The following is a 12934-nucleotide window of genomic DNA, read 5'->3' as shown; positions in this document are numbered from 1 at the left end:
CATCAAAAGGAAAAACGGAAAACAAATATATTAATGACATGTATTCTAAAGTACTTGGGGGTAATGAAGTGATGTCTGCAATTTACTTTGAAATGCATCCAACAATTAGATGGATTGATCGGTGAATAAAGGTGGATAGGTTCATAGGTATATAAATAAAGGAAGTCTGTAAAGTCAATGGTGGAATCTAGATAAGTATAGCGGCCTTCATTTTAAATGCCTCGATTTTGCTGTATGTTTGACAATTGTTTTAATGAAACGCTGTGAAAATCAATTCTAATTAATATGTATACCTAATATAATTAGGATTTTAAAGGATTTAATAAAAACATATGCCATTAACTCTTAAAAAGATGAAAGGTATCTTTTTTCCTATGACTACCCTTTTCCAGTCATATCTCATATTATTCAGACTCAAAGCTTATAAATATGCCACAAATGCAGAACTCTGCCTGTCACTTCACGGGGTTTGCTCAATCACAAACCTGAATTAGACACATGTGGCTGAACATGGCCTCTACTTATCCATCGATAAGAGAAGCCAACCCTCACAGAACTGTCTCACAGTTTCCTGCCGCTGTGTTAACTCACAACGTAGGTGCTGGAACTGGTGCACAGGAGGAAATCATCTCTAAATTTTATTTCCAGTGATGTAATCCCTATGCTCCCCAAGGTCTGAGCAGTAGAGTCATGAAACTGGAAAAAGCTAGCTTTATGTACTGGTGATTCATCTTGTTATCATCACTGGGGTCTGCACATGGAGTCTCTGCCCTCGGGGGTAGTTTGGCTGTCTCAGATTTGGTGCCAGGCTGGACTTCCAACACTGCTCCTATCAGTTAACATGAACTGCTGGTTACGACTTATGCCTATGAAGGTAGAACTTTCTCTGATGAAGGAGGACTGCCTCAACTACACTGCTTAATATTCCCCAAATCCACAAATCTTCAAATTGTGTTGCTTTGCCTATAATCATACAATCTGAAAGCTGACATCTGATCGAAAGGCTTCTAAATAGATGCTTTCGTTTAAAATGTCCTTGTTGTAGCGGCTCCCAGGTCAGCTGTAGTGCCCCTCCCCAACTCATCTCCAAAACACACACACGCTCTCTATTATAGAGGTCTGAGGGTCAGGCATACAGAGCTTAGTCTCAGAGAAAGTTGGCCCTTGGATTCTAGGGCAGTGCGTATGCAGTACGGTGACTATACTTAAACACGTATTGCACATTTAAAAGTCACTAAGAGAGTAGATCTTAAAAGTTCTCATTACAAGAAAAAAAACTGTTAACTATGTGGTGACAGATGTTAACTAGATCTCTCACTCATGTTACCTCATTCTTGGGAGACTTCGGTTTTCCCTGCTGTAAGGAATGACCCCATTTTTTCCCAATCATCCTTTTCCCTCTGTGTATAGATGGGTTGAACAGGGGCTCCTGGATGGTCTAAGGACTAAGTCCGCAAAGTATGTCCGATCTTAAGGGACATTACTGTTACACTCCATCTGGAGCAAAGGCTGCCCTTGAGCTGGGGCCCAGCAAATGTGTCTCAAGGACACAGTTCTATTACTTGCCTGCTCACTCTGCTGCTTTTTGCACTTTTTTTTTTTTTTTTTTTGGGAATGGGTGCCTGGGCTTGACAAACTCATATATGAAAATGCTTGCTTAGCTTTGCCAATGGATTAAAAAAATCTACATGTCCACCAAAAAGATTCATAAATTGTGTCTATCCTTGATTCAACCTGATTTTATTTTTGGCCTTTTCTCTTTCCCATCTCCATCACCACCACCACCGCCCTCCTAATATATTTCTATTTTCTCATGTCCACGGACAGGCTTTTTGAAATTTGTTCTACTGTTGCTATCATTTTAGAAGGTATTCTGTTTCTCCAAAAACCACATAAAGTAGTTAATTCCTTAGAAGAACTTGTATGAAGTACAGTGTTTTGCTATCAGAACTGCCTTCTAGAAGTCATGGACATCAGTATTAATAATTACTGTTTTCATTATCAGATTCTTGTATCAGTGAGAGACATGTACTGTGAAAACAAAGAAACAATGTTTCTTGTTCTTCATTTATCACATGTGCATTGCTAAATAGGTAAAGTCTATATCTGTTTCAAGACTGGCCAGGTTAACCTCGAGTCTAATTGCAAAATCAGCTCTTTCAGGCAAATGTGTCTAGGGGGAGAACTGAATGTGCTAAGAAAGATTCTAAGTATTGGGCAGAAAGGCAGAAGGGGTAAGTTTGGAAAGACACTAAAACAGAGAATGCGAAAAGGGCACATCCGATGGGCAATGTGGACAAACAATAAAATCACAAATGACATTGGTTCAAGATGGTAATTAATGGATTAGAATAAACATTAGAAAATCGTTCATCTGCTCCATGATTTTACAAGTGAAATAAGCCAATGAGGAGTGACATGCTAATAAGAACTCTGAGTTAGTAGTAAAGCTGAGACCAGAATCCAAATATCCAGTCCAGTAAACAAACGCCTCTTTCATTTTATAACATAATGTCTCTCCAACTGGCTACTCCCATATCTGCACTAAAATGAGTCAGTACTATGTATATCACAAAGTGATTTAAGTTCTAAGGGAATTAAGAGATAATTATAGCTTCTAGGTTTATTATTGCCTTCATTTATTTTCCTATAAAAATTAATTTTAAAGTATCATTAATTTATTAATTTATTCATTCTAAAAGCATCATTTGTCATATTATGTTATAGAGACTTACTAGACATCTAGTTGGAAATGTCAGGTATGTGAGAGAAGGAAATATAAATTTAAAGCAAGGACACCTGCATAAAGGTGAGCCCCATGAACTCTCCAAAATTTACAGGTGAGGTGGAGTATGTGCCATCAATGAAGACAGGAGATACAAGAGAGGAAAATAAAAAACTGGGAGAATGTCATGTCTCAAGAAATTGAATCATATTTTAAGAAGGAGCAAATGATTGAACTCCATGTCAACTAAAAGGTAGAATCAGATGAGAACAGAGATGTATCCACTGGATTTGAAATATCAAAGCACTGTCAACAAAAGCAGTTTCGCTATAGTTTTTTAAAAAATCACACAGTGTGGAAAGGTAATTATTAAGAGTTTTTAAATGTGTTTGTGTATTCTTCTAAACCTATCCTGCATATGACCACACACACACATATACACACACACAGGTATTTTTCTTAACATATATGGGAACACTTCTTATATGTTCTTTTCATATTGATTTCTTTTCACTTTACCTATTATTTTAGAGAACTTTTCTTATCAGTATGTATGGATTTATAACATCATTTTAATGTCTACTTATCATTTTGTTATCAGTATGTAATCTACACTTTTAATCTTTACTTATATATGTAATTTATTACTCTAGATTATACCATCTAATTCTCTAAGAACATGCGTGAACAATAATGAGTCTTCAAATGCAGGGAGAATCAATGGACAGAGGAGTTAAGTGCTCACCCTACAGAGATCGAGCACAAACCAAAATCCAAAGGTTCTTTCTGCTGCTCTACATTGCTTCCTTTTAGGTTTTAAGATTTGATTGCCATTTGGTAGAATTGGGTACAGAAACAAAATTCACAAGCAATTATCAACAAATCAAGCCTTTTCAATGGTGATGTTTTATTTGATTTCTTATTTATTTTTGCATTCATTAAAATGAATACATGAATCAGTATGATTTCGCTTCAAAATCAGACAATTAAGATGACTTTGGGTTTTGTTGTTCTTGTGTTTTGTTTGTTTGTTTGCTTTCTGCTATTTTTGCTTATTTCCTAGGTTTGCTTACTTATTCTACTCTAATTTGCCCAAAAGTTCAAAAGGACCTGCAGTTCCAAACTCCCCTTCTTAAGACCTGCTATAGACTGACTGTATTCTCTCGAAATTCCTATGTTGAAACCTAATTTCCAATGGGATGGTATTAGAAGGTGGGGCTTTTGAGAGGTGATTAGGTCATGAGGGTGGATCCCTCCTGAATGGGATTAGTGCTCTCATAAACAAGCTTCCAAAGAGTTTCCTCCTCCTTCTGCCATGTGAAGTTGAAGCATGAAGATGGTGATCTATGAACCAGGAAGCAGATTCTCACCAAATACCAAATCTGCCTCCAAAACTATGAGAAACAAATTTCTGTTGTTCATAAACTACCCAGTATTTTATTATAAGTAATCCAAACTAAGACAAGACCTATCTAGAAATTTAGAATGTAGTAATTACCCTATACTTTCTAGAACCAATATCCACATTTTTAGAATCTGGCACCTCAGATATATTACATAAACTAAAAAAAAAACAAAAAACAAAAAAACAGCATTTTACATTTAGTACTTTTTCTTTGAGTGGCTAAACAGACTTATGTAAAATCCATAATCTCTCCCCGCTACCCTTCGAATCTCTCCTCCAACTTTGACATGGCCATAACTATATTTGCCAGTGGTTCTCTTATCCTGTTTCCTCCAATTTTCATTTCTGGTTAAAAGTGTTTCTCTCAGTGCAGTACTAGGTGTCACTGGTAAACTGGACAATGCACAGCAGAAGCTAGATGAGCTCGTCCACCTTGTCTTCATCCACCACAGCCCTTGCTTCAGAACTTGAACGACCTGAGCTTATTATTTATGCCTACAAAATATTTGTATTTCAGATTGGAGACTAAGACACAGAGAAGCATCACATTTGAGCTACTCAGTGGAGCATGACTGACAGAACTGAAATGGGTGTCAGGTGAGGGTGAGATGAAAGCGAAGTCAGGAATGTGCTGCTACCCATCTTTCGGGCGTCCTCCCTTTCTTCTGACACAGCCTCCTCGAGGGGTCGCACACTGGCATGCCCCTCAGATGTGTTTTCTTTGACCCATGTGAATATATTAAAACTTTCGAATTATCTGCCAGCATTTAAAATCAGGAAATGTTATGTAAAAATCCAGATGTGCCAGTTCTTTTGAGTTGGCAACACCGAGCCAGCTTGTCATCATGATGACAGCAGGTGCAGCTGAATGGCGTCTGCTCCCTCACACAGAGCGAGGATTCTACCCTTTGCTGCATACCCAATCATTTTATATCTGGCCCACCTCACGCATTCTTGTTATCTGCACTCCCCCTGTAGGCATGTGAATTTATAACCTTACCAATGAAGAACTGCCAAGTGTTCTCTAATAAAGATTTGGCAACATTTCCAAAGAAGCCGATAATTTATTTTTTTAATTTTTTAATTCAATCCTATGTCCAAGGGGTTTAGACTGTGACCCAAACTTTCCCATCAGATAACCCAGCAGCTTACAGTCCGAATCTCGGGTTTCAGACCATCCAGACATCTGGAAGATTGGAAACAAGACAGAAAAGAAGGGAGGTGGACAACATGGTAGAATCTGTACTCACAAACTTCCTCCCATCTCTCGTACACCCCTAGCCAGCTTGCCACCATAAATGTATCAAAGGTTGCAAATTTATGGCTGAAATGCTTCACCCAAGAGTATATGCATCCTAGTGGGATTTTCAAAGATGCACAAATGCTATCAAAAGCTAAAGACAGGAATTTATTATAATGGTCACATTTCATAGCTGGTGAAAAGGTGGCAAAGAAAGCAGCCTGGAATAAGAGAGCTCCCAACATGCCCCTTGGCCACCATGTCTATGTCTTTTCTGCTCATCCTTGGATCCAAGCCCTTGCTTCTTCCAGAAGAATTCAAGGCATTCTCAAGATACTTGGTAGCTACTTGCATTCACTGGTGAGACGTTGAGAGGCAAATGTGCAATGACCACAGTTATGATATATGCTAAGAACACAAAGCCTCGGGTACCTGCCTGAGAGAACATGGCCACTCTCATCCCACCTCAACACATCCAGGATCGTCCCACATGGCTGGATGAGCACAAACTCAGGAATGTTATATTATTCAACTACACTTCACAAAAGAAAGTCAAACCGTTAGGTTATTATCATATTTAAAACTGAAGAGCAGAAAATTAATCTGCTAAAGAAAGCAGCCCACGGGAGCACCAGCTGGAATGAGGGCAGGTGGCGTGAGAGGAAATGAGGGAGCAGTGGCCCAGACAGGAAGCACTTGAACTCAGGGTGAAATGAATTTTGCAGCCGCATCAAGCCAAATGGAATCTTATTAATAAAAAGGCATGGCTGTGATTCATGCACGGGAGCCGGGAAAGATTGAGCTCAGAGCATATATTTCTAACTAGGTAAGGTTTCTTTACCTTCAAAGGCCTGCTGGTAGATCAGATGCATGTAAACAACTTATAAATGGTTTGTCTCAAAGTTAAAAAAAAAAAATATATAGCAAATGTGCTGGTTGTCTCTGTGGATCAATTACAGATCAATCAGCAATGGAGATAAAAATCATTCCGAAATTATAAAGTTAATCCATGGGGATAGGATTTGGCTGGTAAGAAGCAGATCTATACAACTTTTCAGGAACACGGCCATTATGTATAGTGAGGTATTCCTGTACTCTTATTCCATCACATATACTTCACCCATGAGGCAAAAAGAGAAACTTCAGGCATCTGAATATCAAATTTTGGACACAATAGGTACCAACTTGCATTGGTAAGGAACTCAAATTTACTGTTCTTCTTTCACAGGTCTGATTTCATCTGATCTTGCTAACTCCCTCTAATTACTTCATTTCTCTCCTCCTGTCTTTTTCCTATACCTGTTTATTTGACATTGTACAAATGTTCTGCTTTAAAATTCTCTTCAGAGGAAATGGCTTATGTATAAATGTAACAAATAGATAATATCTCTGTGAGCTAAAGCCTTGTACTTAATTCTGAGTCCCATTTACAGAGGGACAATTGCTGCTCCAGGAAAATAAGTGAGGGGCTTCAAATATTTAAAGAGCTGTTATGTGTAAGTCTGGATAGCAAAAGTAGATCCAGTGGGTAGAAGTCACAGGCAGCATACTATAACTCAGCAAGTTAAATCTCTTAGACTATAGAAATGTTTGCTCTGTCCAGTACTGAACACTTTGTCATTAGGCATGATTAATAGAGCTAAAAAAAAAAAATTCCTCTTAGGCGTATGATGGAGGATATACCGGCACTGCATAAGAAAGGGCTAAGTCTAATTCTAAGAAGCCTATGATTTTGCAATAAATAATGTTATATGAATAGTTTTTCCATAACTGATATACACAGCCATACGCACCCATGAGATGAGGCAGGTTGACTGAAAATGAACTTTAGAGTGGGATCTGAAGGCAGAAAAAGTTTTGGAAAAGGTAAAAGGTTGAAAAAACAGAAACTTCAAGATAAAATCTAATGGGCTAAAGTAGCCATGCTTATATATTAAGTACACATGGATAAGACATGGGTGCCTAACTCAATGGCAGTCTATGTGTTTTTTTTGTTGTTTGTTTGTGTGTGTGTGTGTGTGTTTTCAATTCTTAAAAGCCTACTGTAGTAGGAAATGTAATATTCTGGTTTTTCTGTTCCAAGTAAGGAGAATGAAAGAAAGTTATCTCCTCCATCCTTGCTCAGGTCTGCATGGGTAGCTGAAGAGCTATGAAGAAATTCCATTCCAGAGCACTCCTAATAGATAACACCCTCCTTGACCAAAATGCAGAGCTGGCAAAGATTTCCAAACAGATTAACGAGAGGCTTCTGAGAATATTAATTCAAGACTGTTGTTTCTGGAATTTAACTTAGGTCTCTCAGAAAAAAAGCTGATCAGTGAAAAAGAAAGATAGAGGTAAGAAAATTCTAAGACTCGCTGGTCTGGCTGCTGTAATATTGTACCAACACTTCTGCAAAACTGTTATTACTGTTCTAGAGATGCTATCTTAGAAGTCTGTGAATCTCTGTCATTTAAAAAGCTAATCATAACATAATGTTAACATGTGGGAACCAGGCTATTCTTGTTCCCCAGGCTCATGTGCCCCAACTGACCATAGCACTTTGTCAGCACCAGGAGGGTTGTTCTTACAATGTTGCTACTTTCAGATTTCCTTTTTAGAACCCACTAAGTAAAAACAAAACCATGCAATTTACCACAGCCAAGTAAAAGCCAAGCTCTGTTCAGTGTGCGTTTTCCATTTCTTGAGGAAAGGGTGATCAAAACCAACTTTACTCACCGCCGCTTTCTTCCACCAAGCCATTTCACATGGTCTGATCACCCCAAATCACAAATGTGCCTCCTCTCTGACACAGGAATTACCCACATACATGCACCCAAGATTAAAGAAAAAGAGACTCTCCTAAGAGAGCAAGTCACAACGCACTTGCCTTACATTGCTAACAAGGTCGGCGGGGAATGAAAAGCACAAAGTCAGCCTGTGGAAATGGAGGCAGTCTCCGAGGATCTGCCCACAAAACACTTATTAATTAGGTTATGGCCGACACCACCATAACCAAGTGACCAAAGTTAAAATCACGAGTGACAAAAACGAACATCGTGCTTCACCTGCTCTGACACACCTAGAACGCAGTCCTTCTCTGGCATTCTTGCTAACCCTGAATCTAACCATGACATTAGATAGTTTACAAACCGGCCTGGAATCTTCAAAAAAGTTGCAGCTCACGAATGAAAAAAAAAGACAGAAAACGGAAGGAAGGCTACCAGAGTCTACCAAGGGGACTTCAACAAAACGACAACTACATGTGATCCTGGTCCAGAAAAGAGACAATGGCAAAATTTCAATCAAATCCGTTGAATAGATAATAATATTGAATCAATGTTAGTATCCATATTTTTACTAGAACGTTAACTTCTAGTAGTGTACTTCTGGTTACAAAAGAATTTTCTTGGTTTTAGTAAATATACAGTGAAATATTTAGAGTTAAAAGGCATTATGTGGTAATATACTTCCAAATTTACAGAAAAAAGCTTACATACATATATACCTATACATACATACACAAATGCGTGTGTGTGCATGTGTCTAGATAGAAAAGAAGTAAGTACAGTAAAATGTAAATGTTAGCATTTGGGGAATCTGGGAAGTGTCTACAGGAATGCTTCATACCATTTTTGCAACTTCTCTAAGTAAAAAGTTTTTCCAAATTCAAAAGGAAAAATAATCTAAGTGGGTCTGAGCTTTTTGAAGAGAGAGCTGAAGGAGGAGGAATGTAGTTGCCCCCCCCCCGCAATTTCCTCTTCCCATGCACCCCTGACCCTGAGAAGCACTGTAATGTCCCGAGTTTCCCTGAAAACTACTGTGGGAGACCCTGCAGGGAGCTCCCTCCAGGTACCATCACATCTCCAAATTCCCAGAGCCTAACACAACTAGAGGCTCAAGAAATGATTGACTGAATGAACATAAAGAAGTATCTAAAGAAATTGTGGGCAAACCTCCATCTGTGGTGCTCCATCTACCAAGTTGGTAATACTGTCCCCCTTTTGTATAACGGCTGGGTGAGAATGAGGGGCAGGAGGCAGCAGAAGAGTAAAATACGCTTCTTCCTTGGGCTGTTCTTACTGAGGAGGAAGGGGAACTGAGCATGTTCCCCAGAGCTGGCCTGAAATGATTCTGCTTCTCTGGACTGGGTGGAGATGGGCATACATTCCAGGTACTATATGTCCCAGTATCCAAGGTCTCCTGCATAAGCTCTTTGATGCACTGAGATAAGAAGAAATGAAGACCAAGATCCCCCGAGATAACACTAAGGATTGAATAGCTCCGTATTTGGTAAATCCTTCACCACGAGCACAATACCTTCTTATATTCTGTTGTTACTTCCCAAACCAACTAGAACTTGGTTTTTCAAATTCACATTGACTCTGCACATGATATCCCAAATTGGATACATTTTAATTTCCAAAGTTCTAGAAAGCTTTCAAAAAGTTATTTAACAGATAAAAAAAAAGTGACTGCTCTGAAAACTTATCTAATTCATGAACATTGTAACAGATTGCTTTTCCAAAACATTTAATTCTGAAGAGAGATGAAGGGGAAAAATATTATAATCCATAGGCCACTGGAGTGCAAGTATTGGGGGAAGTTCCATAACCCGCCCAAAATGGGATCTATGACAAATATGCTTTTTCTGACTACCAAGATACAATTTCACAATCACGAACACTGTAATAATATTCCAGAAAAATAATTATACAAGGCGAACCACGGCATATAACAGAGGGCAGGACTCCAAACTGGAAACCTGATTTGCATATTAATTCAAATAGAGACCTTTTTGCTTTAATAAGGAATACAATTTTCAAAGAATCCCTAGATAAGATTGTTATGTTCACTGGTAGAGACTTGTTCATCAATTTATTTAAAAATAAGCTCATATGGCAAACCCAAATCATGATGGAGGAAAAAAATCTCTTCCTAATCAATAAATAATGAAGTGAGCCCTCAGAGGAGCAGGGGCAGGTTGGTACAGCGACCCTCTCTTCCTCTTTACTTGCTACATCCGAGAGGCCAAATAATTCTGTCAGAGTTAATTCCCTTCTATAACTTAGTAAGGACAGATATTTAACTTACCCTCAGAGTTTTAGTTGCCAGTTACCAGTTTATTTGTCTTTAATACTCTTTAGCTTCCCATCTCCCAGTTTGAAGCTGTTCCACCTCTCTAAAATGGAGTGAGAGGACCTGAACATATCATACCTCTTTCTAGGATCTCCCAGGGATATGCTGTCTATATAACTCAAAAGGACTTGGAATAAGACAACATGTAAGAGAGCTACCTGATGAGCCCCCAATAGCAGCAGCCAGATCCAATCCCTGCTGGGCTCAGTATCCTTCTTGTCCCAGACATGGTCTAGTTCTTGGCCTGCCAATGGCATGGCTTTATCAATGCCAGCTGAAATCGCAAGGATTCATGGTACCCTAAGGCTTGACCTAAGTGTTCTGGAAGACAGCCCTCTATGGAGTTTGTATAGAGCCTCAGATCTGTATGCAAGTAGGTAAGATAGTGTAGTACTCTTAATACTTCAATACTTCTTAATCAATCACAATCTCCTCTCCACTCTCACCACCCCCACACACACACACACTTCTCATTTCTCCGTGAGAACCCATACTATGATACCATTGGACTGTTCTACAACTGGGATGATAATGGCACTTCAATTAAAATCAAGCCGTTGCCTATTTTTGTCTGAAGAGGAAGCAAATACACAGGACCAAAGGATAATATGACAGCTCTTGAAATTTGAGCCTTCATGCTGGTCATGATGCCCTAGTGTGATGTTACCAATTAAAAATGCAGAAGCTTTGCCTGTTGGTCCCCACCCAACTGGTTCTTCTTACCTTTGGTTCCATTGAAATGAAACTGTGGGTTCCTCTGCTTGAGAGAACTGACCTTTTAATCGTCCTGCTATGGTAGAAGTGGTAGTAGTCCTTCAGGGCCCCGATCTGCAAAGATAGGAGGGAAAGAACAAGAGAAAGCAAGTTAATGTATGAAAACAGTCTTCTGTTTTCCTGTTTTCAATTAAAATAAGAACACAAAACAAAAAAGGTCCATAAATTATGCAGTTGCCTACTCTGCTTAACTGTTACTTGAACCTTGGTGATCACTTTCCAAAAGGAAGACATGTGATATGAAATGGAGTGTCCTTGAGGCAGTGACTGTGGAACTAAAGATTATAACAGAGCAGCATATCCTCTCCATATCTCCCTTTTAATGTTTAATTTATATGCAGCATTTTAAGAAATTCTATATCAATCTATATCCAAATGTGGGAAAGAGGAAAAAAAATCAAATAGCTATCTGGTTATAAAAACACACTGCACTCTGTTTGCTGTGAGAAACGTACAGTGAAGGACCTTGTTAGATTATTTATATCATTAATCTGAAACAAGTCCTAAGTAGTTGCTCATTCACAAAGAAAACACTACTTAGTTTCCTGACTTCAGTAGACAGTATAAATACATAGCAGTTTTTTATTTATTGCGAAACGAAAAGTGGAATGACAATTTCTAAAACAAAACAAAGATCATATATCCTACCAATCAACTAAGCTTCCTGTGTAAAAACAGTTTGATCCATTTTATCTTAATCATTTCTTTAACAAATCAGTCTTCTCATTTGTATACTCCTTCCTTTAGTTAAAAAGTTAGTTTTATTCGAGATAGCTTTGAAAGTAAGTCCCTGTCCATTTTAGGAAAACAAATGAACAAAATCCCAAACAATCATATTCTCTCAGCAGATTATAAAATGTGGATCACATAATGGAAATCAAACAATACAACAAATGAAGACAGGAGAGCTTGGTCTAGTTCCAGCTGACAGTCACCAGAAGTAGCTTCTTGGATAAATCACACATTATTTCTCCATTTCCATTTCTATAAAACTGGACTTTGGGCTAATTTTTAAGATCACTACAGCTCTTGAATTCTATCCTTTGACATGGACACCTTCCTTGCTTTGGGCAAATACATTAAATGGCTATTTGTCCAGAACACCCACCCTGGCTCTGCCCTAAAAGAATGGCCATTGTCAGAATGTTTTCCAACTGGGACAATTTGAGCTTCCCTAACTTAAAACAAAGAAGTGACTGATCCAGCTTAATCTTTCCAGATAAAACGTTTATTTCTTATTTCCATCTTTCCATCACATTCTCAGTCATCACTCCCACCCCTCCAATAAGGACGATCTACTCAATTTCTGTGCCATTTAGAAGTCATCTCCTCACTGAGACTTTAAGCACTAATTGAATGTCTCTAATCATCATTAAATCTGAAGGTCTGAAGGCTCATATTTTTTATTCAAGTGGAAACTGCCCAGATGTACACAGAAAAGATTCTGGGCTCCGAAAACAAGTATAGAACAAAGACAAGGAAATCACAGCTGAAACCGCTAATCTCAGTGATCCTGGACAGTCTGCAACAGCAGCAAACAATGAGGAAGAGGGTGCCAATGCCGGCCCCAGTCTCCGAAAGAGTTTTAAAGAGGGATTTACAAGCCAATTTTAAGATTCCAGAGGACTAAGCATAGAATTCAAGGGGCCACGTAATACTTCATAAGAAAATC

General features: G+C 38.6%; 1 protein-coding gene across 5 annotated transcripts in view; it reads right to left on the bottom strand.

The window, feature by feature from the left end:
• The window catches only part of PCSK5 (proprotein convertase subtilisin/kexin type 5), a 396723-nt gene that overhangs the window by 347262 nt on the left and 36527 nt on the right, over positions 1-12934 (bottom strand). For all 5 annotated transcript variants that reach the window (XM_039843681.1, XM_039843770.1, XM_039843973.1 and 2 more), the window contains exon 2: positions 11212-11316. In XM_039843681.1, the coding sequence (XP_039699615.1) occupies positions 11212-11316 (105 nt within the window). The remainder of the gene's footprint in view (positions 1-11211; positions 11317-12934) is intronic.

Source organism: Pteropus medius, unplaced genomic scaffold (genome assembly GCF_902729225.1).
Source record: "Pteropus medius unplaced genomic scaffold, Ma_sr-lr_union100, whole genome shotgun sequence".
NCBI lineage: Eukaryota > Metazoa > Chordata > Mammalia > Chiroptera > Pteropodidae > Pteropus > Pteropus medius.
This window is presented reverse-complemented; position numbering and strand designations above follow the sequence as displayed.